This window comes from Salvelinus alpinus, chromosome 3 (assembly GCF_045679555.1).
Source record: "Salvelinus alpinus chromosome 3, SLU_Salpinus.1, whole genome shotgun sequence".
Lineage (NCBI taxonomy): Eukaryota > Metazoa > Chordata > Actinopteri > Salmoniformes > Salmonidae > Salvelinus > Salvelinus alpinus.
In genome coordinates this window covers 85,323,966-85,351,445 of record NC_092088.1, presented here as the reverse complement: position 1 = coordinate 85,351,445, position 27,480 = coordinate 85,323,966, and the positions used below count along the sequence as shown (strand labels likewise).

The window sequence follows — 27,480 nt, the reverse complement described above, 5'->3', positions numbered from 1 at the left end:
CGTACCCATATTTTTTCCACCTCTGTGCGTTTCACTAATTCATCAACATGCAATTCGTGGATGTTTTATAACAAAATGTGACATCACCTAGGTCTGTCGAGGCGACAGCTGGTGTCGGTTGGTGAATGTGGACGGATATGTATTATATTCGTCCGGCAGCAGCGGCGCGCGGTGCTGTCCAAGGCGCTGCAGCATTCGGCCCCTCCCCTCCCCAGTAGACGGCAGCCAGGCAGCTACACAGAGAGAGACACGTGACCCGCTCGCTGTCTCTGCCTTCTGACCGTCTGTGGCAGAGCGCTGCAGGGAGGAAGATTGCAACGTTTGCACAGTGTCTCCCTCACCATAATCACAGGATTTTACCGCTACTCTGTCTTATCTTACTTTGTTTCGTTATCTGTGGATCGAATAGGGGGAAGAGCCAAGGTACAGGACCATGCGTTGACTTATTTTCCATCGTTCTGAAGGTGTTTCTGAGTTTTAGAACATAGAAGAGAAGAGAGTGAAGCCAACTCTTTTCTCGGTCTCTGATGATCAGTGATGCGGTGATTCAGAGTTTGCTCAAATAGTGTGAGGTTGAGGGTTTTTAGTGTGGATGATCTGTTGGGGTAGTTAGAGTCGAAGAACCCTGCATGGTAACGCTATTTGGTGGGTAGCCTAATTAATATTAAATGTGCTGTACATAACAAGAGATTTGGGTGATGATTTGGGTCGGTCCTGGACATGAATGATCGGGTTCTAGATGCAGGTTAACGATACCTAGTTTGATGTATGATTTAATGCCTCTGATAGGTTGAGCTGCTAAACGGGCAACGGAACAGCTGTTGAAAACTTAGCCAAATGCACTTCAGTCGTTTTGAACTGTGTCATCAATAGATTGTATTTAATTGTTAGAAAGATTGTGGGGATGTTGGCAAGTGCTTAATACAAACAGGTTTACATGCTCATTTGGTTTGCTGTAGAAGGTGCGAATTTATTTTAAAAAGTATCTAATGTGTTGAGATAGACAGTGGAATGGGACCCGTTGGAATCTCATGTTGATCTTTATGGCATTCTAGAATTCTATTATGGTACATTTGGCTTGATATGTTTAGAATCTCTGTAACTATTTTTCAGTCCTCCGTCTATTATTTCTTGTCTACCAAACGGGGTAGCCTATTTGGATGGTTTTCTTTTAGGTTTGAATGAAAGGCCACTTTCTGTCTGGCCCGTCTAGACCTGGGTTCAAATGCATGCGTATTTAGGTATTTGCATCTTAAATAGGCCTACTTATTTTCTGTGTATTTGAGTATTTTTAAATAATGTGTCCGAATTCAATTACTTATATTTGAAGTATTTGATCGGTTTTCAAATAATCTCTCATGATACTAGGCTATTTGAAACTATTTTCAGATAGCCTGCTTGTTCCAATTGCATTTCAAATACCCATATTACTAAACAGACGTAGGTTCAAATACACGGAGTATTAAAATATTTATATTTGAAAATACACTTCTCTGTATATTTGGGCATATTCAAATACATGCCAATACTTTCCAATACATTTCCAAAATCATTTCAATATTCAATTATGCGCTTGTCATAGTTCTGTTGGAAGCTGAGTTAAAAGGTAGATGAAATAACGAGGAAACCGACAAAAACAAGATTCTAGCAGTTAATTGATATGCAGGATTCTCTGGAATAGCAGAAATACTTCTCTACACAACCTTTATAATTCCGATACACTTATGGAATAATGACCTGCCCATTCTTATTTTTCTTTTCTTTTTTACAGATCATCTTCTCATTATGTTATAAGCCGAAGCTTTCTGGATCAGAGACTGGCCTTGGGGGGAGGGGGGAGGGGGAACAATTGGCTTGTTTGGCGCCCAACGCTTATCAATCAGCCAATTACAACCATTCCGTTTTGGAAGGGTCTTTTCAGCGCCCGTTTTGGAGGATGCAGGATGAGAAGCCAAAAGCAATGATTCCGGATGCCGGCTACATCTTCTTGGGGTGAATAGGAGGGTTATCGATGCCATTTGAGCAGCAGTAGAACCGGCTGGTGCGCTCTAGCTGCCTCTCACCGACCGAAAGTAGCCATTATGCATGTTCCAAAACTAAGACATATAGAAGAGCAAATGGTTATTTGATTTCTGAATCAACATCAACTGTTTTGGAAGAAAATCTGAATCATAAAAGAAAGGAAATCGTCTGACCGAATAAAAAAAAATTAAGACTGAGGAGTTCGGATTTAGGGGCGACAGAGAAGTGGACCAATACACAACGATTATATATTTTTCCGGCAGACTATTGTAGCTTGCTGGTAGGATATGACAACGACATAATTGGTTAAGGTTTACAATGTGTCATTTCATATTCACAATTCTTAGTGGTCAGTCCGTGTATTACATCATACTCAGCCCTAACTTCTAGCTTGATAAAATAAAATCCCGTCTGAAATCTGATTTAGCGGTATTGTAGGCTATCTAGGCCTAAAGAACAATTTGGCCACATCATGGTTATTGCAATGCGGCATGGAGCCCATCTAATATGGGTATGCCTTCTCGTCTGCTGTATGGTAGACATAGGGGCCTCTATGGAGTTTACAGGTGCAGAGGGCCAGTGGGCCAGGTTTCCAATGTGGAATGCATGTTGCGAGAGTGAAATGAGCTTCAACATGAAAACCAAGAGTTCCCACGGGCTGTTAGTGTACTTCGATGACGAGGGATTCTGTGACTTTCTAGAACTCCTAATACACAATGGTAAACTCAGTCTTCGATTCTCCATCTTCTGCGCTGAGCCTGCAACGGTTCTAACCAACACCACCGTGAACGACAGCCAGTGGCACACGGTGACAATAAAGAGAAACTTTAAAAACACGACGCTAATGGTGGACAAAGAAGTGAAATGGGCCGAAGTGAAGTCGAAAAGAAAGGATATGACTGTCTTCAGCTACCTTTTCCTTGGGGGAATACCGCCGGAATTACGCTCTGTGGCTTTACGGTTAACGTTGGCTGCTGTCAAGGACCAAGTGCCTTTTACTGGATGGATAACGGACGTAAAGGTCAACAAGACAGAGTCGGCTCTCCTAAACAGCGCGGGGGTCATTAACGACCTCTGCAGTGCGGCGGCCAACATGTGTTTAAACGGAGGGGTCTGTAATGTCATTAACCACGAACCCAAGTGCGACTGCTCGCAGACTGGATACCAGGGCAAGGACTGCAGCGACGGTAAGATATCTGGATTCCCTTTTGGACCGTTGCCAGGCTTAGGCTTACTAACAATACTCTACAGTTCCCCTTTATCTAAACAACAACACAACATGATCTTTGATAGTTTTCCAACATTTAGAGAGGTTGGATAATAATAATCTTACAGTTTACAGCAAATGCACGCCATCCCTTCCTCTATACAAGGCCGACAGACCTATACGTCTGTAGGACCTAACTAATTATTCAATCATTCCCAGTGCAAAATACGTTCATCATTATACAACTCTTTTTTAACATATGTCGTCATAGTTGTTTCTAAGGTTGTTAATGAGTGGTTGTGCGCCTGCAAGGGCTCATTAGCCCAACATGCAGGTGTTCCTCATTCTCTAAGGTGTCTTGCCTCTACCTGGAAAAGGTCACCAGGGGAATGGTTGACCTATGAAGTTGTTTCATCTCCAATGACTTTAGCACCTTCTGAATGTTTCAAGTCATAAACAGTAATACGCATTTAGAAGAAGATGAAGGACATGATATGCACGTATATTAATAATATATGCAGTACCTATATGCAGTACGTTGTGCATTGCATAGTATAATGTAGCAGACCTTGTTAAGTATGCTACCTCTACTTGATCTACTGTTTGTTGATGAGTGATTACAATAGCATCATCTAAGCATTATAAATTAAGTAGTTTTATGAAATATGAAATACACAAGAAACCGTTTCTTGGTGACATTTTGCTTGATTTTAAGGTTAGAATTTCAGAGAAGAAAGTGGACTTCATACATTGTTCAGTTGCTTTTGTGGCTGAATCTTGGCCTATAGATGTTGGTGCAATGCTGGACCAGATTGTCCTGTGATTTGAAGGCAGAGGTTGGAAATGTCAATAGTTTTACTGTTTGGAGCTGCTCTATTTTCTGTTATTGTCATTTCCTTGTTGCACTTTGTTGGCTTTGTTGATGAAGTATAAAGACCATATTAGCTTTAAGTTACATTCCAAGTGGCACCATTTTCCCTACATAGTGCACTACTTATGACCACGGCCCATAGGGATACACACTTTGGGCTTTATTTTAACAACTCTAACACAATGGTAAATGTTAGCGCTGGTGGTAGCGTTATAGGTTCAGGGGTATGTCAGCTATTTTCACAGCCAAAATTATGGGCGCAGTAGCTGGCAGTGGAGCAAAAAGGCTGGGTTTTGATGAATCCACAAGTTGTGGGTGTGTCAAGGCTTGGCTCCTATATGGCCAATCAGAACATGCTCCATTGCTAAATATGTGATAGCTTCAAGTTGTGTATTTATGGTCATGTATTGTGTTGTCATCAACTCCAATTCGAATGTCAGCCCATCATAGCCTAGTTTGTTAAATTGCTTGCCTCATATGTCCTAATATGTTGAACATGTTTACAGTCAACATCACTCTAATTGCATCTCTTTAATATGGAACTACATTGTTAAACATAGGCTATAGCATTTACAATGATATAGGGGCTAGGTCTAATGTAAATTGTAGTCTGGACATGGACATGACAAACATAGTCAATGAGCAAGATTAAATTGGATAGGCTATTGGTAAGGCCTAAAAAACATTGTATAATTCTAATCAATTTCGAATTAAATTGAAACGACTTGTTTTAAATAGGTAATGTTTAAATACAGTTCCAGGCACCATAATTGCACGCCTTGGACGTATAATACAGACAAGGCAACAGGCTATGGAGGGTTTTACACACATTCACACTTTTCACAGGAGCTGGATAAAGATCCATGGTACAGAGAAAGTGTTAAGGTCCACTCACCATTATACTGCTCACACATGTCATGTTTTATAAACATCTTGGAACCATCTTACAGGTCATAACAGCCACAATTGCATTTGAGCCATATATGTTTTCATGGATGGTGAATCTTTCTAACAAGTTTGTTTTTTAAACAAATTAAACAGAAAACAATCAATCTGTTTTTTAAACCAACACCAATAGTTCTAAATAGGATCGGGGTCAGAAGCATGATGTCATAAATCACACCTCTAATTCCATGAGCCTAAGGCACTGTGTGCACGCGTAGGCCTAAGGGCTCTATGGCAGGAGGCATGGATGTTTGTCCTATTCACTGAAGATAGTTTATTAAATAGTATACATTAAACCTACAATAGGCCTAGATACAACAAACATGTAGCCTATCTAGTTTTTTGTTGTTGGCTTCAACATGGATATATTAGTCTACACACATTGAATTTGTATTTCGAAAATGCACTGCATCTTGGAGTCATGGACAACTGCATCTTGGAGCCATGGACAACTACATCTTGGAGTCATGGACAACTGCATCTTGGAGTCATGGACAACTGCATCTTGGAGTCATGGACAACTGCATCTTGGAGCCATGGACAACTACATCTTGGAGTCATGGACAACTGCATCTTGGAGCCATGGACAACTGCATCTTGGAGTCATGGACAACTGCATCTTGGAGTCATGGACAACTGCATCTTGGAGTCATGGACAACTGCATCTTGGAGCCATGGACAACTGCATCTTGGAGTCATGGACAACTACATCTTGGAGTCATGGACAACTGCATCTTGGAGTCATGGACAACTGCATCTTGGAGCCATGGACAACTGCATCTTGGAGTCATGGACAACTGCATCTTGGAGCCATGGACAACTGCATCTTGGTGCCATGGACAACTGCATCTTGGAGTCATGGACAACTGCATCTTGGAGCCATGGACAACTGCATCTTGGAGTCATGGACAACTGCATCTTGGAGCCATGGACAACTGCATCTTGGAGTCATGGACAACTGCATCTTGGAGCCATAAACAGTTGGACCTTTGGTGCCATGGACAACTGCATCTTGGAGCCATGGACAACTGCATCTTGGAGCCATGGACATCTGCATCTTGGAGCCATGGACAACTTCATCTTGGAGCCATGGACAACTGCATCTTGGAACCATGGACAATTGGACCTTGCCTAACCATTATAATAAGTGACTTTGCCACGTGAAAGGTAAACAAACTAGCAGGCAAATAGCCTAAGCTACAAGCAGATAGGGTATCCAAGGACAGGGATTGGTTTGACAGTTAGGTCCAACAGATGAAAAAGCCAATTTTTTACAAAATGATCAAGGAAAAACTGTTCCTAAACAGACTTCCTACAGTCACTGACACCTTTCATTCAACGGGCATCGCACATAGTCCAAACTATTCACACAAGCTGCATGGGAAAAAATTGTGTCCAAAATAAAGAAAAAATAGGAATGTCTGTTGACTGTTTTATTGTTCGTTAGATTTTAATAAAACATTGGTTATAGGCTACTGATTAGGCTACTGTGCGCCTCCCCTGGCAAAATCGCTGTCATAATCAATTGTGAGCCTTAAATATCACCAGTAGCGCTGCTTGAAATTGTCACACATTTTTAAGGCCACACCTCAAAAATTCTTCTCACAGCAGATACTATGTTCAATTGGTGGTACTTATTCTGGGGGCTTGAACAGAAATATATAACTGACTCCTGGAGGAGTGAAGGAGTGAAGGAGTGCAGCCTGAGAGGAATATCACCCCAGATGAGAGCAGTCTCTTACAGGGTGGAAACTCAAATAGGAACCATCTCTCATGGGCTCCCTTGGTTCGGGGTGTGGGGGTAGTTTATGCACCCAATTTGATATAGACAATTTAGTACATTTCATTGTATTGTGCATATAGCTCCAGCATAGCCAACATGATCTCATTAGAATATGTCTGGAATAGCAGTCACAGGTTGGGAACCCAAATAGGAACCCACTCTCAGGTGCTACTTAAAAACACTCCTCTATTTGTTTGAGGGGATGGTTTATGCTGATACACCCATGATGGTGATGTAGCCTACATTAGACCGTTTCATATATATATATACATAGAATTACAATAATCTAATTAAAGTTAATTGGTCGCTTAAACAGATTTGCAGGTGTTGTAGCAGGTGCAGTGAAATACTTATGTTACTAGCTCCAACAGGGCAGTAGACTGTCTTATGTTACCAGCTCCAACAGGGCAGTAGAATGTCTTATGTTACCAGTTCCAACAGGGCAGTAGAATGTCTTATGTTACCAGCTCCAACAGGGCAGTAGAATGTCTTATGTTACTAGCTCCAACAGGGCAGTAGAATGTCTAATGTTACCAGCTCCAACAGGGCAGTAGAATGTCTAATATTACCAGCTCCAACAGGGCAGTAGAATGTCTAATGTTACCAGCTCCAACAGGGCAGTAGAATGTCTAATGTTACCAGCTCCAACAGGGCAGTAGAATGTCTTATGTTACCAGCTCCAACAGGGCAGTAGAATGTCTTATGTTACTAGCTCCAACAGGGCAGTAGAATGTCTAATATTACCAGCTCCAACAGGGCAGTAGAATGTCTTATGTTACCAGCTCCAACAGGGCAGTAGAATGTCTTGTGTTACCAGCTCCAACAGGGCAGTAGAATGTCTAATGTTACCAGCTCCAACAGGGCAGTAGAATGTCTAATATTACCAGCTCCAACAGGGCAGTAGAATGTCTAATGTTACCAGCTCCAACAGGGCAGTAGAATGTCTAATGTTACCAGCTCCAACAGGGCAGTAGAATGTCTTATGTTACCAGCTCCAACAGGGCAGTAGAATGTCTTATGTTACCAGCTCCAACAGGGCAGTAGAATGTCTAATATTACCAGCTCCAACAGGGCAGTAGAATGTCTAATGTTACCAGCTCCAACAGGGCAGTAGAATGTCTAATGTTACCAGCTCCAACAGGGCAGTAGAATGTCTAATGTTACCAGCTCCAACAGGGCAGTCGAATGTCTAATGTTACCAGCTCCAACAGGGCAGTAGAATGTCTTATGTTACCAGCTCCAACAGGGCAGTAGAATGTCTTGTGTTACTAGCTCCAACAGAGCAGTAGAATATATGGTGTTACCAGATCCACCAGTGCAGTAGAATGTCTAACGTTACCACCTCCAACAGGGCAGTAGAATGTCTAATGTTACCAGCACCAACGGGGCAGTAGAATGTCTTATGTTACCAGCTCCAACAGGGCAGTAGAATGTCTTATGTTACCAGCTCCAACAGGGCAGTAGAATGTCTTGTGTTACTAGCTCCAACAGAGCAGTAGAATGTCTTATGTTACCAGCTCCATCAGGGCAGTAGAATGTCTTGTGTTACTAGCTCCAACAGGGCAGTAGAATGTCTTATGTTACCAGCTCCAACAGGGCAGTAGAACGTCTTGTGTTACTAGCTCCAACAGGGCAGTAGAATGTCTTATGTTACCAGCTCCAACAGGGCAGTAGAATGTCTTATGTTACCAGCTCCAACAGGGCAGTAGAATGTCTTATGTTACCAGCTCCAACAGGGCAGTAGAATGTCTTATGTTACCAGCTCCAACAGGGCAGTAGAATGTCTTATGTTACTAGCTCCAACAGGGCAGTAGAATGTCTAATGTTACCAGCTCCAACAGGGCAGTAGAATGTCTAATATTACCAGCTCCAACAGGGCAGTAGAATGTCTAATGTTACCAGCTCCAACAGGGCAGTAGAATGTCTAATGTTACCAGCCCCAACATGGCAGGAGAATGTCTTATGTTACCAGCTCCAACAGGGCAGTAGAATGTCTTATGTTACCAGCTCCAACAGGGCAGTAGAATGTCTAATATTACCAGCTCCAACAGGGCAGTAGAATGTCTTATGTTACCAGCTCCAACAGGGCAGTAGAATGTCTTGTGTTACCAGCTCCAACAGGGCAGTAGAATGTCTAATGTTACCAGCTCCAACAGGGCAGTAGAATGTCTAATATTACCAGCTCCAACAGGGCAGTAGAATGTCTAATGTTACCAGCTCCAACAGGGCAGTAGAATGTCTAATGTTACCAGCTCCAACAGGGCAGTAGAATGTCTTATGTTACCAGCTCCAACAGGGCAGTAGAATGTCTTATGTTACCAGCTCCAACAGGGCAGTAGAATGTCTAATATTACCAGCTCCAACAGGGCAGTAGAATGTCTAATGTTACCAGCTCCAACAGGGCAGTAGAATGTCTAATATTACCAGCTCCAACAGGGCAGTAGAATGTCTAATGTTACCAGCTCCAACAGGGCAGTCGAATGTCTAATGTTACCAGCTCCAACAGGGCAGTAGAATGTCTTATGTTACCAGCTCCAACAGGGCAGTAGAATGTCTTGTGTTACTAGCTCCAACAGAGCAGTAGAATATATGGTGTTACCAGATCCACCAGTGCAGTAGAATGTCTAACGTTACCACCTCCAACAGGGCAGTAGAATGTCTAATGTTACCAGCACCAACGGGGCAGTAGAATGTCTTATGTTACCAGCTCCAACAGGGCAGTAGAATGTCTTATGTTACCAGCTCCAACAGGGCAGTAGAATGTCTTGTGTTACTAGCTCCAACAGAGCAGTAGAATGTCTTATGTTACCAGCTCCAACAGGGCAGTAGAATGTCTTATGTTACCAGCTCCATCAGGGCAGTAGAATGTCTTGTGTTACTAGCTCCAACAGGGCAGTAGAATGTCTTATGTTACCAGCTCCAACAGGGCAGTAGAACATCTTGTGTTACTAGCTCCAACAGGGCAGTAAAATGTATAATGTTACCAGCTCCAACAGGGCAGTAGAATGTCTAATGTTACTAGCTCCAACAGGGCAGTAGAATGTCGTGTGTTACCAGCTCCAACAGGGCAGTAAAATGTCTTGTGATACCAGCTCCAACAGGGCAGTAGAATGTCTAATGTTACCAACTCCAACAGGGCAGTAGAATGTCGTGTGTTACCAGCACCAACAAGGCAATAGAATGTCTTATGTTACCAGCTCCAACAGGGCAGTAGAATGTCTAATGTTACTAGCTCCAACAGAGCAGTAGAATGTCTAATGTTACTAGCTCCAACAGGGCAGTAGAATGTCTTATGTTACCAGCTCCAACAGGGCAGTAGAATGTCTTATGTTACCAGCTCCAACAGGGCAGTAGAATGTCTTGTGTTACTAGCTCCAACAGAGCAGTAGAATATATGGTGTTACCAGATCCACCAGTGCAGTAGAATGTCTAATGTTACCACCTCCAACAGGGCAGTAGAATGTCTAATGTTACCAGCACCAACGGGGCAGTAGAATGTCTTATGTTACCAGCTCCAACAGAGCAGTCGAATGTCTTATGTTACCAGCTCCAACAGGGCAGTAGAATGTCTTATGTTACCAGCTCCATCAGGGCAGTAGAATGTCTTGTGTTACCAGCTCCAACAGAGCAGTCGAATGTCTTATGTTACCAGCTCCAACAGGGCAGTAGAATGTCTTATGTTACCAGCTCCATCAGGGCAGTAGAATGTCTTGTGTTACTAGCTCCAACAGGGCAGTAGAATGTCTTATGTTACCAGCTCCAACAGGGCAGTAGAATGTTTTGTGTTACTAGCTCCAACAGGGCAGTAAAATGTCTAATGTTACCAGCTCCAACAGGGCAGTAGAATGTCTAATGTTACTAGCTCCAACAGGGCAGTAGAATGTCGTGTGTTACCAGCTCCAACAGGGCAGTAGAATGTCTAATGTTACCAACTCCAACAGGGCAGTAGAATGTTGTGTGTTACCAGCACCAACAAGGCAATAGAATGTCTTATGTTACCAGCTCCAACAGGGCAGTAGAATGTCTCACAAATACAATGCAAATACACACATAAACAAAATCTGTAAAAAAAAAATAAGAACCCAATGTAGGTATATTAGATTGAGCATGTGTCAGAATCCAGAATATAAATACATGGGGTGTATAGACAGTATAGAATGTATCAGAATCCAGAATATAAATACATTGTGTGTATAGACAGTATAGAATGTGTCAGAATCCAGAAGATAAATACATTGTGTGTATAGACAGTATAGAATGTGTCAGAATCCAGAATATAAATACATGGTGTTTATAGACAGTATAGAATGTATCAGAATCCAGAATATAAATACATTGTGTGTATAAACAGTAAAGAATCTGGAAAAGAAAATGGTATGTACAGTAGTAGGTATATTAGGATGAGCTATGTGGAGAATACAGTAGAGACATACACAGTAAGTAAACAACAGTATATGAATACAATATGAGGTGACCAGCGCTCAATACCTATATAAATGGGGCAATAGTCTCAAGGTGACAGATGATGAATGATACGTTATATTTCCATAGTTTCGTACCTCTCATGGTCCATCGTGACATTTGGATGGCTGGTGGCCCTATGACTATGACAACAATTACTCCATAGAGAAGCCATGAGGATATATACATTCAGTTCTATATTTTCGCATGGTTTAAACGAAGAATTAGATTTCACCTCCTTCCTCTTTGGGCTAGTGTCCCACCTGGCCAACATCCGGTGAAATTGCAGGGCGCGAAATTCAAAATACAAATGACGTAATATTAAACATTCATGAAAATACAAGTGTCTTACATCATTTAAAAGCTTAAATTCTTGTTAATCCAGCCGCTTTGTCAGATTTCAAAAAGGCTTTACGGCGAAAGCATACCATGCGATTATCTGAGGACAGCGCCCGGATACAAAAGCATTACAAACAATTTCCAAACAAGCAGAGGCGTCACGAAAGTCAGAAATAGCAATAAAATAAATCACTTACCTTTGAAGATCTTCCTCTGTTTACAATCCCAAGGGTCCCAGCTACATAACAAATGGTCCTTTTGTTCGATAAAGTCCTTCTTTATATCAGAAAAAAGTCAGTTTAGTGGGCGCGCTTGACTCAGTAATCCACCGGTTTCCCTCGTTCTAAATGCGTACAAATGAATCCCAAAAGTTACCAATAAACTTTGTCCAAACAAGTCAAACAACGTTTCTAATCAATCCTCAGGTACCCTAATATGTAAATAAACAATAACATTTAAGACGGAGGATAGTATGTTCATTACCGGAGATAAAAAACGAAGTGTGTGCTTTCATCCACACGTGTCACAATACTACAACCAAAATGGGAGCCACCTAGAAGAACTACAAATTCTAGCTAATTTTTCAAAGAACAAGCCTAAAACTCTTTCTAAAGACTGTTGACATCTACTAGAAGCCCTAGGAACTGCAATCTGGGAGGTATTCCTTTGATTTTCCCATAGAAAGGCATTTTAAATGGTGTCACCTTAAAAAAAAAAGTCAGATGAATTCTCCTCAGGTTTTCCCCTGCTATGTCAGTTCTGTTATACTCACAGACATTTTGTTAACAGTTTTGGAAACTTTAGAGTGTTTTCTATCCAATACTACCAATTGTTTGCATATCCTAGCTTCTGGGCCTGAGTAACAGGCAGTTTACTACGGGCACCTCATTCATCCAAACTTCCGAATACTGCCCCCTAGCCTTAAGAAGTTTTAAGCCACATTTAGACTGTTATACAAGAGCACTGACCATATCACAATTTGCATGTCGTTTATGAGTTAGCCGCACATTTTCATGAGCGGCTTTGCCTGATGTCCTTTGTGGTGGGCTATCTCATGAATTTATGTGATGTATTTAGGTGAGCGAACACCTGGGTTGTCCTTCGTGACCGCTCCCACAGCCTATACTGGAATTCTGTATCTCTTTGTAGCTAATTTGTATACAAGTAGACCAGAAAAGCCACATCCCTGATTGGCAGATGAATGGCAACCCTGATTAGAACCACCTGCAACTCATCTGTAGTTTTTTGCAAATACTGTTTTGAATTAAATAAAGTTGTACCTACACACAGAAGAAGGCTGTAAAGCCTAAACGTCTGTATACACTATCCCTGATGCAGTAAAAACATGAAAACATGAAAACATTGAATAATGAAGGAAGCTTTATGTGTCATATGTTTAAGTGTGAACACATTACACCTCTTTGTTTGGCTCTATGACAAAGTGTCCCAGACAGACTCAGCTGTCTTGCTGTCTACATTTGGTTGCACATTATTTTGTGAGTCCCCTTACATATGGTCTACAGATGCTCAAAAGAGCAAATTATCAACAAACCATCAACTGCAACTTTGTTGATGTTCTCAGACATTTCATTAGGTATGGTACAGACTGGGCTTCCAGTGCTACAGTAGCAGAGTCAACTAGACATGACAGTTGAGTGGCAGAGGAGATCTGGTAAGAACATCACCATAAGAAGATCAACGGATGTTTCAATGATGTGGTCTTATCTGATATAGTGGAATTTCCTTTTACAAATTACTTCCAAATGTCTCCCTGGCTAAATAAAGTTTAAATCAAATTTGATCGGTTTGGTCGTATATACAGTACCAGTCAAAAGTTTGGACACACCTACTCATTCAAGGGTATTTCTTTATTTTTACTATTTTCTACATTGTACAATAATAGTGAAGACATCAAAACTACGAAATAACACATACGGAATCATGTAGTAACCAAAAAAAGTGTTAAACAAATCAAGATATGTTATATTTGAGATTCTTCAAAGTAGCCACCCTTTGCCTTGATGACAGCTTTGCACACTCTTGGCATTCTCTCAACCAGCTTCATGAGATAGTCACCTGGAATGCATTTCAATTAACAGGTGTGCCTTGTTAAAAGTTAATTTGGGGAATGTCTTTCCCTAATTCGTTTGAGTCAATCAGTTGTGTTGAGAAAAGGTAGGGGTGGTATACAGAAGATAGCCCTATCTGGTAAAAGACCAAGTCCATATTATGGCAAGAACAGCTCAAATAAGCAAAGAGAAATGACAGTCCATCATTGTTTTAAGACACGTAGGTCAGTCAATCTGGATAAATTCCAAGAACTTTGATAGTTTCTTCAAGTGCAGTCGGAAAAACCATTAAGTCCTATGATGAAACTGGCTCTCATGAGGACTGCCAATGGAGAAGAAAACCCAGAGTTACCTCTGCTGCAGAGGATACGTTCATTGGAGTTAACTGCACCTTAGATTGCAGCCCAAATAAATGCTTCACAGAGTTCAAGTAACAGACACATCTCAACATCAACTGTTCAAAGGAGACTGCATGAATCAGGCCTTCATGGTTGAATTGCTACAAAGATACCATTACTAAAGGACACCAATAATAAGAAGAGACTTGCTTGGGTCAAGAAACACGAGAAATGGATATTAGACCGATGGAAATCTGTCCTTTGGTCTGATGAGTCCAAATTTTAGATTTTTGTTTCCAACCGCTGTGTCTTTGTGAGACGCAGAGTAGGTGAACAGATGATCTCTGCATGTGTGCTTCCCACAGTGAAGCATGGAAGAGGAGGTGTGAAGGTGTGGGGGTGCTTTGTTGGTGAGACTGTCTGAAATGTATGTAGTATTTAAGGAACACTTAACCAGCATGGCTACCACAGCATTCTGCAGCGATACGCCATCCTATATGGTTTGCGCTGAGTGGGACTAACATTTGTTTTTCAACAAGACAATGACCAAAACACACCTTCAGGTGTAAATGCTATTTGACCATGGAGAGTGATGGAGTGCTGCATCAGATGACCTGGCCTCCACAATCACCCGACCTCAACCCAAATGAGATGATTTGGGATGAGTTGGAACGCAGAGTGAAGGAAAAGCAGCCAACAAGTGCTCAGAATATGTGGGAACTCCTTCAAACTGTTGGAAAAGCATTCCTCATGAGGCTGGTTGAGAGAATGCCAATATGTCTTCACTATTATTCTACAATGTAGAAAATAGTAAACATAAATAAAATCCCTTGAATGAGTAGGTGTGTCCAAACTTTTGACTGGTACTGTAAATTTACATTTTAGTAATTTAGCAAACACTCTTATCCAGAGCAACTTACAACCTACATCTTAAGATAGCTATGTGAGACAACCACATGTCAAAGTCAAAGTAAGTATGTTTTTTCCTCATTAAAGGAAATCAGCAAAGTCAGCAAAGTCAGTAGGAAAAAAAGGTGAAAACGTTTTTCTTAATTGTTTTATGAGAGGGCAGAATAAGACTGAGGTATCCTATTGGGGATGGTGGTGGTGCTGATGGTGGTGATGGTGATGGTAGTGGTGGTGGTGGTAATGGTGGTAATGGTGGTGGTGATGGTGGTGGTGGTGGTGATGGTGGTGATGGTGGTGGGGATTGTAGTGGTGGTAATGGTGGTGGTGTTGATGGTAGTGGTGGTGGTAATAGTGGTGATGCTGGTGGTGGTGGTGATGTTGGTTGTGGTGGTGACGATGGTGGTGGTGTTGATGGTGGTGATGGTTGTGATGGTGTTGATGGTGATGGTGATGGTGGTGGGGATTGTAGTGGTGGTAATGGTGGTGGTGTTGATGGTAGTGGTGGTGGTGGTAATAGTGGTGATGGTGTTGGTGTTGGTGGTGGTGGTGGTGATGAAGGTGGTGGTGGTAATAGTGGTGATGGTGGTGGTGGTGATGGTGAGGGTGGTGGTGATGGTGGTGATGGTGATGGTGGTGATGGTATGTGATACTTCATTGTATACTATAGGAAGATACTTCATTGTATTGAAATCGCCAGCATAGCACAAGCCAATACTACTCAGACTGGCTGAAAAAAAGACACAGAATTCGTGACTTTTTGAAATCGTGCACAAACCTTTGACATTTCATTTGAGAAATACTGATAATCTGCCATGTCATATTAACATAATACAATCTGTTTTAAAGTGGCCTCCAACATGTTGTGCCACAATTAAGTATTTTCTCTGAAGTGATTCATTCTGATAGAATGCTGTGGTTTGGGATTTATTTTTTGAGCAGCATGGCGGCGAATGTGGTAACCCAATTCTGTCCAACCTAGGTGTGGTGACGTACTTTCCTACAGTGAAGAGAGGAGTTGGAGACAGTAGTGAGGAGAGAAGGCAATGAGAGGGAAGAGAGGAGAGGAGAAGCACAGGGATAGGAGAAAGAAAAAAGGGAGGAGAGGAGAGGGAACAGTAAAAATAAGTTGGAAGGGGAGGGGGGGAGTGACATCTCAAAGAAGCTGTCTGGAACTACATTTAGTCCATGTGACTTTGGCAGAAAAGTAGTTGTCTTTCAACAAATTGTCAAAATGAATAACGCTATAAAAATACTGTAATTAACAAAGGAGTATGTGGTAAAGAAGATGTCAAAGAGCCAAACACCTGTCAAGATAATTATGGTGGCGGGAAATGTTACAGTAACAGTCAAAAGTTTAGACAAAACTTATCATTCAAGGCTTTTTCTTTATTTTTACTATTTTCTACATCGCAGAATAATAGTGAAGACATGAAAACTATGAAATAACACATATAGAATCATGTAGTAACCAAAAAAAGGTTAAACAAATCAAAATATATTTAAAATGTAAGGTTCTTCAAAGTAGCCACCCTTTGCCTTGATGACAGCTTTGCACACTTGGTATTCTCTAAACCAGCTTCACCTGGAATGCTTTTCCAACAGTCTTGAAGGAGTTCCAAAATATGCTGAGCACTTGTTGGCTGCTTTTCCTTCACTCTGCGGTCCAACTCATAACAAACCATTTGGGTTGATGTCAATTGGGTTGAGGTCGGATGATTGTGGAGGCCAGGTCATCTGATGCAGCATTCCATCACTCTCCTTCTTCGTCAAATAGTACTTACACAGCCTGGAGGTGTGTTAGGTCATTGTCCTGTTAAAAAACGAATTATAGTCCCACTAAGCACAAACCATATGAGATGGCGTATCGCTGCAGAATGCTGTGGCACAGTGGATTGCTAAAGTATTCACCCCCTTTGACATTTTTCCTATTTTGTTGCCTTACAACCTGGAATTAAAATAGATTTTGGGGGGGATTTGTATCATTTGATTTACACAACATGCCTACCACTTTGAAGATGCAAAATATTTTTTCTTGTGAAACAAACAAAAAATAAGACAAAGAAACTGAAAACCTGAGCCTGCGTAACTATTCACCCCCTCAAGTCAATACTTTGTAGAGCCACCTTTTGCAGCAATTACAGCTGCAAGTCTCTTGAGATATGTCTATATAAGCTTGGCACATCTAGCCACTGGGAGTTTTGCCCATTCTTCAAAGCAAAACTGCTCCAGCTCCTTCAAGTTGGATGGGTTCTGCTTGTGCATAGCAATCTTTAAGTCATACCACAGATTCTCAATTGGATTGAGGTCTGGGCGTTGACTAGGCCATTCCAATACATGTAAATGTTTCCCATTAAACCACTCAAGTGTTTCTTTAGCAGTATGCTTAGGGTCATTGTCCTGCTGGAAGGTGAACCTCCATCCCAGTCTCAATTCTCTTGAAGACTGAAACAGGTTTCCCTCAAGAATTTCCCTGTATTTAGCAACATCCATGCTTCACTGTGTGGATGGTGTTCTCGGGGTGATGAGAGGTGTTGGGTTTGCGCAAGACATAGCGTTTTCCTTGATGGCCAAAAAGCAACATTTTAGTCTCATCTGACCAGAGTATCATCTTTCATACGTTTGGGGAGTTTCCCACATGTCTTTTGGCGAACACCAAACATTATCTTTGGTCTCTTTGTTGCCTCTCTGATTAATGACCTCCTTGCCTGGTCCGTGAGTTTTGGTGGGCAGCCCTCTCTTGGCAGGTTTGTTGTGGTGCCATATTCTTTCCATTTTTTAATAATGGATTTAATGGTGCTCCGTGGTGTGTTCAAAGTTTCTGATATTTTTTTATAACCCAATCCTGATCTGTACTTCTCCGCAACTTTGTTCCTGACCTGTTGGAGAGCTCCTTGGTCTTCATAGTGCCGCTTGCTTGTTGGTGCCCCTTGCTTAGTGGTGTTGCAGACTCTGTGGCCTTTCGGAACAGGTGTAAATATACTGAGATCATGTGACAGATCATGTGACACTTAGATTGCACACAGGTGGACTTTATTTAACTAATTATCCATACATATGTACACACCAATTTTCCGTTTTGAAATTATTTTTTTAATTCCACTTCACAAATTTGGACTGTTTTGTGTATGTCCATTACATGAAATACAAATAAAGATTAATTTAAATTACAGGTTGTAATGCAACAAAATAGGAAAAACTCGAAGGGGGTGAATACTTTTGCAAGGCACTGTAAACATGTCTGTTAAGTGTGCCTTGAATTCTAAATAAATCACAGACAATGTCACCACCAAAACACCGCCACACCATCACACCTCCTCCTCCATCCTTCACGGTAGGAACCACACATGCCGAGATCATCTGTTCACCTACCCTACGTCTCATAAAGACTTGGCGGCTGGAAACAAAAATCTCAAATTTGGACTCATCAGACCAAAGGACAGATTTCCACCGGTCAATTGTCCATTGCTCGTGTTTCTTGTCCCAAGCAAGTGTCTTCTTATCAATGGTGTCCTTTAGTAGTGATTTCTTAGCCGAAAATCGACCTTGATTCACGCAGTCTCCTCTGAACAGTTGATGTTGAAATGTGTCTGTTACTTGAACTCTGGAGCATTTATTTGGGCTGCAATTTCTGAGGCTGGTAAATCTAATGTATTGTCTGCACCAGAGGTAAGTCTGGGTCTTCCTTTCCTGTGGCTGTCCTCATGACAGCCAGTTTCATCATAGAGCTTGATGGTTTTTGCGACAGCGCATGAGGAAACTTTCAAAGTTCTTCAAATTTTCTGCATTGACTGACCTTCATGTCTTAAAGTAATGATGGTGTGTCTGTCATGTTCGTCGTTGGAAGCATACTCGGACCAAAGCGCAGCGTGATCTGGGTTCCACATATAATTGAAGTGAAACTTAGAACAAGACAAAATAAAGAAACAACGAAACGTGATGACAATGAAGTGCTAAAAGGCAACAACACAAAAACAAGATCCCACAAAACACAGTGGGAAAATGGCTGCCTAAATATGATCCCCAATCAGAGACAACGATAAACAGCTGCATCTGATTGGGAACCATACCAGGTCAACATAGAACTAAACAACCTAGATAGGAACACCCCCCTAGTCACACCCCGACCTAACCAAAATAGAGAATAAAAAAATCTCTCTATGGTCAGGGCGTGAGAGTGTCCTTTCTCTTTGCTTATTTGAGCTGTTCTTGGCATAATATGGACTTGGTCTTTTACCAAATGGCACTTTTTCTGTATACCACCCCTACCTTGTCACAACACAACTAATTGGCCCAAATGCATTAATTAAGGAAAGAAATTCCACAAATTAACTTTTAAACTTCTTAGGGCTGCAATCCCGTTAACGGGATCGATATGACCAAACCAGTGAAAGTGCAGGGCGCCAAATTCAAACAACAGAAATCTCATAATTAAAATTCCTCAAGCATACAAGTATTTCACACCATTTTAAAGATACACTTCTTGTTAATCCCACCACAGTCTTCGATTTCAAAAAGGCTTTACAGCAAAAGCACCACAAACGATTATGTTAGGTCAGCGCAAAATCACAGAAAAACACAGCCATTTTTCCAGCCAAAGACAGGAGTCACAAATAGCAGAAATAGAGATAAAATTACTAACCTTTGATGATCTTCATCAGATGACACTCATAGGACTTCATGTTACACAATACATATGTTTTGTTTGATAAAGTTCATATTTATATCCAAAAATTTCAGTTTACATTGGTGCCATGTTCAGAAATGCCTCCAAAATATCCAGAGAAATTGCAAAATGCCACATCAAATAACAGAAATACTCATCATAAACTTTGATGAAAGATACATGTTTTACATATAATTATAGATAAACTTGTTCTTAATGCAACCGCTGTGTCAGATTTCAAAAAAGCTTTACGGCAAAAGCACAATATTCAATAATCTGAGAACAGCATTCAGCCACAAAAGGAAGCCACACAGTTACCCGCCAAATTGCGGAGTCAACAAAAGTCATAAATAGCATTATAAATCTTCACTTACCTTTGCTGATCTTCGTCGGAATGCACTTCAGGACTCCCACTTCCACAAGAAATGTTCGTTTTGTTCGGTAATGTCCATCATTTATGTCCAAATAGCTACTTTTGTTAGCGTGTTTGGTAAACAAATCCAAAGTCAGGAAGCGCGTTCACTAAAAGCAGACGAAATGTCAAAAAGTTCCGTAACAGTCAGTAGAAACTTGTCAAACGATGTATTGAATCAGTCTTTAGGATGTTTTTAACATAAATCTTCAGTAATGTTCCAACCGGAGAATTCCATTGTCTTCAGTAGTGCGATGGAACAGAGCTCCCTCTCATGTGAACGCGCATGGACAGAGCATGGTCAGCTCATGGCAGACCTTACTCATTCCCCTCTCCTTCGGCCCCACTTCACAGTAGAAGCATCAGACAAGGTTCTAAAGACTGTTGACATCTAGTGGAAGCCGTAGGATGTGCAAACTGACCCATATCCCACTGTGTATTTGATAGGCGATGAGTTGAAAACCTACAAACCTCAGATTTCCCACTTCCTGGTTGGATTTTTTTCTCAGGTTTCTGTTAAATTCACAGACATCATTCAAACAGTTTTAGAAACTTCCGAGTGTTTTCTTTCCAATACTAATAATAATATGCATATTTTAGCAACTGGGACTGAGGAGCAGGCAGTTTACTCTGGGCACCTCTGGGCACCTTTTCATCCAAGCTACTCAATACTGCCCCTGCAGCCATATGAAGTTTTAACAAGGCACACCTGTTAATTGAAATGTATTCCAGGTGACTACCTCATGAAGCTGGCTGAGAGAATGCCAAGAGTGTGCAAAGCTGTAATCAAGGAAAATGGTGGCTACTTTGAACAATCTCAAACATAAAATATAGTTTAATTTGTTTAACACTTTTTTGGTGACTACATGATTCCATATCTGTTATTTCATAGTTTTGATGTCTTCGCTATTGTTCTACAATGTAGAAAATAGTAAAAAAAAAATGAAAATCAGTAGGTGTGTCCAAACTTTTCACTGGTACTCTATATGCTAACATGACATATAGAGCTATATGTGCGAAAATGCTCAGTGAGTAACTGTAATTGACTCTTATTCTCCATAGATCACACTGTCATATAATTATATAGCTTTTATTTAAACAGACCTCTTTTCAATGGAAACCTCCTGATATGCACGTATTATTGTAGTGGATTATAAGGAAATACTGTTAGCTATAGACATATGATATTGTTAGCTAAACATAGATGGTACTATTAGCTAAACAGAAATGATACTGTTAACTAAACAGAGAGATGATGCTGTTACCTAAACTGAGATGACATTGTTAGCTATGGAGAGGTGATAATGTTAGCTAAACAGAGATGATACTATTAGCTAAACAGATATGATACTGTTAGCTATAGGGAGATGATATTGTTAGCTAAACAGAGATGATATTGTTATCTAAATAGATATGATACTTTGAGCTAAACAGAGATGATATTGTTAGCTATAGGGAGATGATAATGTTAGCTATAAAGAGATGATACTGTTAGCTATAGAGATTAGAGGTCGAGCGATTAATCGGCATGTCCGAATAATTAGGGCCGATTTCAAGTTTTTAAAACAATCGGTAATAACAATTGGCATTTTGGACGCCGATTATGGCCGGTTACATTGCAATCCATGAGGAGACTGCGTGGCAGGCTGACCACCTGTTATGCGAGTGCAGCATCAAAAGGACCTTGTGGCTGCAAGGAGCCAAGGTAAGTTGCTAGCTAGCATTAAACTTCTTATAAAAAAAAGCAATCAGTCTTCACATAATCACTAGTTAACTACACATAGTTGATGATATTACTAGGTTAACTAGCTTGTTCTGCATTGCATATAATTCATGCGGTGCCTGTAAATTTATCATTGAATCACAGCCTACTTCAACTTCGCCAAATGAGTCATGATTTAACAAAAGCGCATCTGTGAAAATCTCAATCGTTGCACAAATGTACCTAACCATAAACATCAATGCCTTTCTTAAAATCGAAACACAAGTATATATTTTTTAAACCTGCATATGTAGTTAAAAGAAATTCATGTTACCAGGCAATATTAACTTGGGAAATTGTGTCACTTCTCTTGCGTTCAGTGGAAGCAGAGTCAGGGTATATGCAGCAGTTTGGGCCGCCTTGCTCATTGCGAACTGTGTGAAGACGATTTCTTCCTAACAAAGACCGTAATTAATTTGCCAGAATTTACATAAGTATGACATAACATTGAAGGTTGTGCAATGTAACAGCAATATTTAGACTGTAGGGAACGGTACCGTATTTCACTGAAAGAATTTTGTTTTCGAAATTATGGTTTCCGGATTTGATCATATTAATGACCAAAGGCTCGTATTTCTGTGTGTTTATTATATTATAATTATAATTTACAGTATATGATTTGATATTTGATAGAGCAGTCTGACTGAGCGGTGGTAGGCAGCAGCAGCCTCGTAAGCATTCATTCAAATAGCACTTTACTGCGTTTGCCAGCAGCTCAGACTTCAAGCCTATCAACTCCCGAGATTAGGCTGGCAATGCTAAAGTGCCTATAAAAACATCCAATAGTCAAAGGTATATAAAATGCAAATGGTATAGAGAGAGAAATAGTCCTATAAGTCCTATAATAACTACAACCTAAAACATCTTAACTGGGAATTTTGAGGACTCATGTTAAAAGGAAGCTTTCATATGTTCTCATGTTCTGAGCAAGGAACTTAAACGTTAGCTTTTTTACATGGCACATATTGCACTTTTACTTTCTTCTCCAACACTGTGTTTTTACATATTTAACTTCTACTTGGTCACAATCCCGGATCCGGGAGCATCCTCATCAGTAAAAAAGCTGACTAGCATAGCCTAGCATAGCGCCACAAGTAAATACTAGCATATAAATATCATGAAATCACAAGTCCAAGACACCAAATGAAAGATACACATCTTGTGAATCCAGCCATCATTTCCGATTTTTTAAATGTTTTACAGCGAAAACACAATATGTATTTCTATTAGCTAACCACAATTTCAAAAGACTCAACCGCATATTTTAACAATTTTTTTACCGCATAGGTAGCTATCACAAATTCGACCAAATAAAGATATAATTAGTCACTAACCAAGAAACAACTTCATCAGATGACAGTCTTATAACAGATTTATTGTATAGCATATGTTTTGTTCCAAAAGCTCTTGTTCGGCCTCAGATCAAGTTAGACACCCCATTCCACCTCTCACTGCCTGTTGACATCCAGTGGACATCCAGTGGAAGGCGTATGCAGCGCATGTAGATCCATAGATTTCAGGCAAATTAATAGGAAGGCCCTGGAACAGAGCCTCGATTTCAGATTTTTCACTTCCTGACAGGAAGTTTGCTGCAAAATGAGTTCTCTTTTACTCACAGATATAATTCAAACGGTTTTAGAAACTAGAGAGTGTTTTCTATCCAATAGTAATAATAATATGCATATTGTACGAGCAAGAATTGAGTACGAGGCAGTTTAATTTGGGAACGATTATTTACAAAGTGAAAATAGCGCTCCCTATTGAGAAAAGGTGCCAAATTGAACATGTTTCATTATTTATTTGAGACTACATTGATTTTATTTATGTATTATATTAAGTTAAAATAAAAGTGTTAATTGTTCCTTCAGTATTGTTGTAATTGTCATTATTACAAATATATATCTAAAAAATCATCCGATTAATCGGTATCGGCTTTTTTGGGATTCTCTAATAATCGGTATCGGTATTGGCGTTGAAAAATCATAATCGGTCGACCTCTAATAGAGATATGAGACTGTTAGCTATAGAGAGATGATCCTGTTAGCTATAGAGAGATCATACTGTTAGCTATAGAGAGATTATACTGTTAGCTATAGAGAGATTATACTGTTAGCTATAGAGAGATGATAGTGTTAGCTATAGAGAGATGATACTGTTAGCTATAGAGAGATGATCCTGTTAGCTATAGAGAGATCATACTGTTAGCTATAGAGAGATTATACTGTTAGCTATAGAGAGATTATACTGTTAGCTATAGAGAGATTATACTGTTAGCTATAGAGAGATGATAGTGTTAGCTATAGATAGATGATAGTGTTAGCTATAGAGAGATGATACTGTTAGCTATAGAGAGATGATCCTGTTAGCTATAGAGAGATCATACTGTTAGCTATAGAGAGATGATACTGTTAGCTATAGATAGATGATAGTGTTAGCAATAGAGAGATGATACTGTTAGCTATAGAGAGATTATACTGTTAGCTATAGAGAGATTATAGTGTTAGCTATAGCGAGATTATACTGTTAGCTATAGAGAGATTATAGTGTTAGCTATAGAGAGATGATACTGTTAGCTATAGAGAGATGATACTGTTAGCTATAGATAGATGATAGTGTTAGCAATAGAGAGATGATACTGTTAGCTATAGCGAGATTATACTGTTAGCTATAGAGAGATTATAGTGTTAGCTATAGAGAGATGATACTGTTAGCTATAGAGAGATTATACTGTTAGCTATAGAGAGATCATAGTGTTAGCGATAGAGAGATTATAGTGTTAGCTATAGAGAGATTATACTGTTAGCTATAGAGAGATGATACTGTTAGCTATAGAGAGATTATACTGTTAGCTATAGAGTGATTATACTGTTAGCTATAGAGAGATTATACTGTTAGCTATAGAGAGATGATACTGTTAGCTATAGAGAGATTATACTGTTAGCTATAGAGTGATTATACTGTTAGCTATAGAGAGATTATACTGTTAGCTATAGAGAGATTATACTGTTAGCTATAGAGAGATTATAGTGTTAGCGATAGAGAGATGATACTGTTAGCTATAGAGAGATGATAGTGTTAGCGATAGAGAGATGATACTGTTAGCTAAATAGACCTGTTAGCAAATGGTGGTTCTCAATGTGCCCTGTGAACTGAAAAATACATCTAAATGTACTGATTTAAATGTAGACATGGTTTTCATCCAAAAAGGGAAGCACCTCTTGCATAGATGGATTCAATCTATTTTATTAGCCAGTTGGGGCTGAAAAGGAGAGTAAAAAGGAGGGATAGACTGTCAGGACAAATGTTATTTGGCCACACAGAGACTATTATCGTTCATTACGCTGCTAGGTATCATCAAAGAATCCAATCCAAGTTAAGCCGTAATATGATAATGTTTTTTTTTCGGGCAGAATGTTCTCGGCATTTATTACAGAATGAGGCTTTAAATCCCTTTTATTAATAGGTAGAACTATGACTAAGGGCAAGGGAATTTTATCCTGGATTCTGAACTGATAAACTCCGTTACACCATTGTTTCACTGTAAATAAACCTTTTAGGATATTTAAAAGTTTTGTATTGACAGATATGGATCAGAATATGAGATGGGGATATAAAGGAAAGGGATACAGGAGAGAAAGTGTGTGGCGGAATGGGGGATTGAGACGCAGCATCCAGGGGCAGCCCCATTGTATACGTAGACTTGGCAGTCTATGACTAGGGTGGCTGGGGTCTTTGAACATTTTTAGGGCCTTCCTCTGTAGTGCCTTGAGGTCAGAGGCCGAGCAGTTGCCATATCAGGAAGTGATGCAACCAGTCAGGATGCTCTCGATGCTGCAGCTGTAGAATGGATCAGTTTGAAATCCAGGTTAACGGAATATACTGACTAACAGTGAAGTCTGCCTTCTGCTGTACATTATGCTTCTAACAAGAGTACACTGGGGATTCCTTCCTTGTATGTTAACAGTACAGAAAAAAACATTGTCTCCACAATTGGTTTGTATTTCGAAATCACACATTTGTAGGGGAGAGTGGGGTAAGTTGAGACACCTTTTATTTCTAGGAAACCAAACACAAAATGTATAATTTGAGCAAATATTTAGGAAGAGGTCATCATTCCGTGTAGTCTCTGAAAGAAGAAACTACATGGGAAAAAAGGTAAGCAAGTTATGTCCAAAAAACTAATTTTTACCAAGTCAAATGAATTTCTTGTGTGAGGTTTCAGGGTGCTTGTATCTAAACCAAAGTGTATAATTTTAAGATGGTTTATATACATCAGGTTCAAGCTTCAATATGAGGTCCTACACCTATCATGGAGGTGTTGGCTAATATAGTAAAAATGTTTGCCTTGGGGTAAGTTGAGCCAATGGCCATGGGGTAAGTTGAGCCAATGGCAAGTTGAGCTAATGTAATTGTTTTGCTGGGATATGAGGTAACAACAGGGCTTGGCCTATGTTAAAAATGTTTTTTTTTTTTTTAAGTACAAAGTGTTTGTTAGGTGTTAAGCCTGTGTTAAAAGATGCTTAAAATTATTAAAAGACAAAAAGCAATAGTAATTGTGTTGAATTGTGTTTGGCAAATAAAGATACCGTAGTAGTAATATTTACCTTACCCTGTTCCATAACTGGTGTAAGTTGTGCCAAGGGTCATAGTCATTCGATCAATAATAAAATAATACTCTTAGCAAAAGTGTTTATCTTTAATTTACATTCAGTAGAATCTATGCGAATAGAAAGGTTCAGATTTTTTGTGAAACATCACAGTTGAAAAAGATATGGCAAATAGAAACTAGATGGGGTTCAGAGATAGATGGAAGGGGTTGAGGGTAGCTGAAGGATGGCACTAAAAACAAACAAAAGATAACTATTGTAACATATACTGTCAGTAAAAAGTATATAGTATGTATACGCTGGAGGTAGAAGCCTAAGTGCTGTTGTCCATTAGTTTACTCCGATTAGGGGAGGGATGGTATGGTCAGGGGAAAACATTTAAGGAAAATATATAAAAGAAAAAAATATATATACAGTGCATTCGGAAAGTATCTATCCGTAATATTAAAGCTGATCTACCCCCTAAAAATAAATAAATAAATATCTTTGTTAGAAATAATACTATACTTCCCTTGACGTCGTGATCCTGAAAGTAAAACATGGCTCAACTTACCCCACTCTTCCCTACTCTTTGGGGTAAATACTTTAAAACCTTTTCTGTTTTTCTATTATTTTGATCAGATGAAACGATTACAGGATTTGGCTAAACTGCTTCACATAAACACACACACACACACACACATCCCTTTTGTTAGTCGGTCAGCGAAACAATTATTTAAATGCACTGGTCTGTATCCTTCCCGAACGATAAGTTCTCAGATTTAGCCCTTTCATTGTTCATTAGAGAAATCACATGGTGACTATAACTGCGTCCAAAATGGCACACTACTATTCCCTTCATAGCACCCTGATTTTCACCTGTGCCCATAGGGTATATGGTCAAAAGTAGTGCACTTTGTAGGGAATAGGGTGCCATTTGGGAAGGATCCTAGAACTGCACAAATCCATATTCCATCATAATGAAACAGAATCGTTGTGTTTCACATTGTACTTTTTCAAATCATTAAACAATCACAGTCACAACAAGATCAACAACAACAACAACATCAAACAACATCCCACTATTATATTGTTACTGCATCTCTAATAGCA

At 39.9% G+C, this 27,480-nt stretch overlaps 1 protein-coding gene across 18 annotated transcripts in view; it reads left to right on the top strand.

Moving 5' to 3' along the window:
- Positions 1-291: 291 nt before the first annotated feature.
- The window catches only part of LOC139571467 (neurexin-1a-like), an 865,000-nt gene continuing 837,811 nt past the window's right edge, over positions 292-27,480 (top strand). For all 18 annotated transcript variants that reach the window (XM_071394377.1, XM_071394372.1, XM_071394379.1 and 15 more), the window contains exons 1-2: positions 292-423; positions 1,772-3,209. In XM_071394377.1, coding sequence (XP_071250478.1) covers positions 2,495-3,209 — 715 coding nt within the window. In that variant the 5' untranslated portion in view covers positions 292-423; positions 1,772-2,494. The remainder of the gene's footprint in view (positions 424-1,771; positions 3,210-27,480) is intronic.